The 5,559-nt window shown below is 40.2% G+C and overlaps 1 protein-coding gene across 1 annotated transcript; it reads right to left on the reverse strand.

Moving 5' to 3' along the window:
- Positions 1–1,954: 1,954 nt before the first annotated feature.
- LOC117625580 lies at positions 1,955–2,521 on the reverse strand. Its single transcript, XM_034357119.1, has one exon. The coding sequence runs from the start codon at positions 2,519–2,521 to the stop codon at positions 1,955–1,957; it is 567 nt and encodes a 188-aa protein (XP_034213010.1).
- Positions 2,522–5,559: the final 3,038 nt, after the last annotated feature.

Genomic DNA, 5,559 nt, shown 5'->3' on the forward strand with positions numbered 1-5,559 from the left:
GTGCAGTTGAAAGCTCTCCCCCTCATTCCAAGGCAAAGAGACTGAGAAAGAGGGTTGTTAGTGAATCTGAAGGGGTAGAAGAGCTTGCAGCAGTTCCCACTGAAACCACATAGGCTGATGAAGAGCTGCGAGAGGCTTTTGAAGCTGAAGAACAAGAGAAAGAGGTCCCCAAAGTGGACAAAGAAAAAGCAAAAGAAGGAGAAGAAGAATAGGTGAGTTCATAGTAAAGGATTCCCTTCCTTCTTTGGCATAGTTTTGACTTTTGTATTGCATTCCTCCTGATTCAATATCTTATCTTTTTGCAGGAGGAAATTCATGTTGAGGTAATAGCAGAAAGTATTGAGCTGGCTAAAAAACAGCAAGAGGCTCAGAGGACGGAGCCCACCAGTTCAGAATTGGCTCTTTTTTATGAGGTGGAGGCAGAACACTCTACTGCTGTTCCAGTACCTAAGGTAGCTTCCATTCTTGCTTAATTCTGTCTGGTCTCTACAGTCTTGTCTATCTCTGTCTTTCTAATTTTGAGGTTCTTGTCATTTTAGGTGGAGAAGGACGGAGCTGCTGGGATTTTGGCTATAGAAACGAGCCCTTTCAAACCTCCCATTGTGGCTGTAAGTATCACTGTGCCTTAGCCTTTCTTAAATTCCAATTCTGCATGAAACTAACTGAGATACTTCTCTGCAGATGCCCATCCATTCTGTTCCAATGTCATCCACTACAGCCTCCTTTGCTGATTCAGAATTGGCAGAGTTCGAAGCTATGGATTTGGATGCTCAGCTGGACAAGCTTGAGAAGTTGGGAACTACTCCAAACAAAGCTAAGTCCAAATCAGTGGATGAGGTAGTGGATAGAGTGAAAATCTGGTAGTCAAACGAGCTGGTCTTGGATTATGGCAACGAAGCTGTTAACCAATTGATGAAGAACCTAGACCTGCTGCACAGGGAGAACATGGCTCCCAGGCCTATACTTGCGATCAGCCCAGGTTTGGCAAGAGATGTGCTCAATCTTCAGAATCGCTATGAGGATCTCACACCTCCTTCAATGCCTCCGAGTTCTGCAAAGCTACTCAAGAAGCCAACTTGGCTGATTACCAAAAACAAAAGGCAGAACTGGACATAATGGTCGCAGATTACAAGGAGACCAAGACTGCTGCTGATAAGCTGGAGAAACAAGTTGAAGAACTTCAAAAGCAGCTGGCTAGACTGAGGGAGACGCAGAATAAGCTTGGGGCTGGACTAGGCACTAAGAATAAGGCCACTTTTCTTGTGCCGAACATGGTCTCAGCTTCTAGGCCAGCGTTGGAGATTGCAGATGCTTCTATTCATTAGAGAGTGCTTCTTCAGAAAGAGATCTCCACCGAAAAGATTGGATTGCAAAAGACTCTTAGAAAGCTAGGATTCTGAATATCCCAAAATATGTAATAAATAGTTAGTCATAACAAATGACTATATTTAAATAAAAATCCTATTTATTTTGTGGAACTTTGCATTTTCATTTTTCTTTTAATTTAGACGAAACAAAAAGGCAAAAAATGAGATACGCGCTAAAAGTAAAACTTTTGTACAAATCTGAATGGAAAATCAAACAACAGTTCCATCCTTTTCCCCCTCAATTCCAGGATCTGTTTGTACTGCCTGGGAATCCCACATAGTTGGATACAACTTTTTTAACCATTTTCCATTGATTGGAGCAGCATGGATGTCTCCATCTCGATCCTGTAATCGGTATGCCCCCAATCCAAGGACTTGATTAATTATGAAAGGACCTTCCCATGTAGGTGACCACTTTCCATAACCAACTACATGTGTCCCAATGGGCAGAATTACTTTTCATACTATTTCTCCTACTTCAAAACTCTTGTTTTTAACTCTTTTGTTATAGGCCCTTGCTACAGCCAGTTTCCCCGCTAAAAGTTCGTTGAGGGTATCAATTCTGCTTGTGTCTAAACCTTCTAGTTCTAGTAGCATTGCTTGAGAGTAGTCTTCTCCACCAGATTGTGTTGTTGAGCAATTTTGAGAGATTGGACTGCTATTTCCATAGGTAGAATTGCATCATGACCATATGTTAGAGCATATGGGGTCATGCCAGTTGCATCTCTCTTTGAAGTTCTATATGCCCAGAGAGTTTCTGATAATTTCTCATGCCATTGCTTTGGATTTTTCTCAAGCATTTTCCTGATAATGTTGATGATCACCTTGTTACTTGATTCTGCCTGTCCATTAGCTTGAGCATAGTAAGGAGTGGATTGAAGTAGTTTGAACTTGAATGATTCTGCCATATCTAACATTTCTCTAGATATGAAATAAGATCCCCTGTTAGTTGTGATTGAACCTGGAATGCCAAATCTGTGTATGATTTGTTCCTCAATGAAAGTGATGATCTCTTGAGATGTAGTGGATTTAACAGGTTTGGCTTCTACCCATTTGGTGAAATAGCCTGTAGCTACAATGATGAAACAGTGTTGCTTGCTACTTGCTAGGTAGATTTTGCCAATGAGATCCATTGCCATCCTCTGAATGGCCATGGCTTAACCACTGGATTCATGGGAACTAAGGGAGCTTGCTGGATTGGTCCATGTTTTTGGCAAGCCTCACATCCTTTGGAATATTCAGTGCAGTCTTTCATCATAGTTGGCCAGAAGTAGCCATACCTTCTAATTAACCAGTACATCTTCCTTCCATCTTAACGAGCTCCACAGATTCCTTTATGGACTTCTCCCATGACCTTCATGTACCTTTTTTTCCCTAAGCACCTCAAAAGTAACTCATCTTTGCTCTTTCGGACCAAATCTCCGTTCCACATGAGGTAGTTTAAGGCTATGATTCTAATCCTTTTTTTTAGAGATAAGGGTTGGATATTACAGATAATTGATTATAGGCAATCTCTAATCTTCTTTAGTCATTATGGCAGTATTGATATCTATTTCTATTCCTCTGGTCAAGATAGATGGTAGGCTTTTCTTTCCACGTAATCTTCAGGCATCTGTACTCCTTTTGTTATCTGGCCATCTGATTAGCTCCAAAGTTTTCTTCTCTTGGAATATGTTCGCAAGTGGCTTTCCTGAATTCTGCCAAAAGATTTCTGGCCGCTACTAGATAGACAGCTAGAGAAGGGCTCAAACATTTGTATTCTCTAGCAATTTGTTTTAGTACAAGCATGGAATCTCCCAGAATTTCGACAGATTGGATTCCTAGTTCCACCAGCATTTCTAGTCCTATTATTAAAACTTCGTATTCTGCCTTGTTATTGGTGCACTGGAAATCTAGCTGGAATGAATAACATGTTTGATACCGAGTGGATCTTCTAAAACAATCCTTGCCCCAGAGGCTGAGTCTGTTTTAGATCCATCAAAGTATAGCTTCCAGGGGGTGAGATGGACTGAGTAAATAGGATTCTTGAGACAGGTGTGAGCTCTGTTTGCAGGCTATATCCATGGAATCCATATTCTAAATTTCTTCCCCTAGATGATCAACCAAGAAATCTGCAACAGCTTGTCCCTTGATGGACTTCTGAGGAACATATCTGAAGGCAAATTCTGACAGGGCTCGAGTCCATTTAACAATTCTCCCCCTAGGCCTTGTTAGCATGTACTTGATCATATCTATCTTGGCAATGATGTAGGTGGTGAAAGGTAGCATGTAATGTCTGTAATAGGTATGGCCCCAATCCAAGGACTTGATTAATTATGAAAGGACCTTCCCATGTAGGTGACCACTTTCCATAACCAACTACATGTGTCCTAAGGGGCAGAACTACTTTTCATACTATTTCACCTACTTCAAAACTCTTGTCTTTAACTCTTTTGTTATAGGCCCTTGCACCTATATGTCCTGGACACATAAAGGTTGTCTTGTGGATATCTTCTTCTGCCATCATTATTTGATTGTATCTTGCATTGCCGTCCATGAATGATAGCATTTGATTATGAGCATCTCTATCTACCAGCATGTCTGCCATAGGAATTGGATACTCGTCTTTGGGAGATGCTTCATTCAGATTTCTATAGTCTACACATATTCTGATTGCCCCTGTTTTCCTTTTCAGAACTGGTACAATATTGGACAACCAATCAGCATAAATGGTTAGCCTGATAAAACCTGCTTTAACCAGCCTTTCCACTTCTTCTTTGACTTTCAGTTCTGTCAAGATAGACATCCTTCTTCTGGCCTGCTTGACTAGCAAGTACCCTCCTTTTATTGGCAACTTGTGCTCCACCAATCCTCTCCAGTCCTGGCATTTCATGGTAGTGCCATGCGAAACAGTTTTTGAAATCATGTAGAAGTGCAATGATTTCATTCATTACTGGCTCTTCTAGTAATGTGCTGATGAAAGTAGGTGTGGGATCCTCTTCTGTCAACAGGTTTATTTTTTGCAAAGGATCCTCTACTTCTATCAGGGAATCATCTCGTGCTGCTGGTGCAAATTCCAATTCTTCCTCTTGCAGATTTCCTTCATGCTCTTCTATACTTTCATGCATGAATTCTGCCATGTTAATGGCTGGACTATGCATAGAAAGCTTCCTTTCTTCCCAATATACAAACAATCTATTTTGTAATGGATCAGATTGTTGCAGCTCGATCCTTTTCCTGCTGGTTTGAGCTAAACATCAGAATTCTGGAGGTTGAGAATGCACGGCCTACTCCAGTCCTCTAATGAACTAGCCAGATGATAGGATTTTTAGTACCTGTGCAAATAGGGTTAAAAGCACATAAAATACTTGTAGTATAGATGCTCTTGCAAGATCGTTCTCCTCAAGGACTATTTAGCAATTTATGTAAAAACAATTTTCAATTAACTACCTAAAATTAAAGGTTGAGAAAGATGTTTATGAAATTGATTGATACTAAAAAAAATACCAATTTATAAGATTGAAGGAAAGAGTTTTAAAATACCAATTTATAAAGGCACTAGGGTTTCACCATCACCTAGCAATCCTATGAATTTTTATCAATTACTTATGATTCGCACATGCCACTTTCAAGGTTAGCTTTTCCTAATTTATATTCTACTTGGAACCTCCAACATAGAACATATATCCAACATGCAACCCGTCCGGACGTTCGGATCAAATCTGAACATGAAAGACTCATTAAGTTTTGTGAAAACCCTTTGAAAAACCATGCAACCCTTAAGACGTGGTGTTCATCTTAAGTGAAATTACAATTATTAATCACAAGAAGCCAGCATCAATTTTAGGGAACCTTCCGACCAAAATTGCATCCAATTACTTTTCTAAAGATCCTAATGGTGATCATGCATTAAGATAATTAGATAGTTTAAAACAGTGATTAACAATTCAAAGTATGCATGCACTCAATCATACCTAGCTGCCCAATCCCCACAAGGAAACTAAGTTAAAATAAAATAATACTAGGATATAAAATCCAAATTGGATTAGGAGAATCTGCCCACAATCTGCCCATCCACGTTTTGGCCCCAAATCTCCTCCAAATTCGGCCCAAGACAAGAACATTTCTCCAGAAGGCCACGAACCCATCCGAGATCATTTTGGGCTCTAAAACGCAATAAAAGCCCAAAACGTCACTATTCCAGTGCCGTGCA

Source organism: Prunus dulcis, chromosome 4, assembly GCF_902201215.1.
Source record: "Prunus dulcis chromosome 4, ALMONDv2, whole genome shotgun sequence".
NCBI lineage: Eukaryota > Viridiplantae > Streptophyta > Magnoliopsida > Rosales > Rosaceae > Prunus > Prunus dulcis.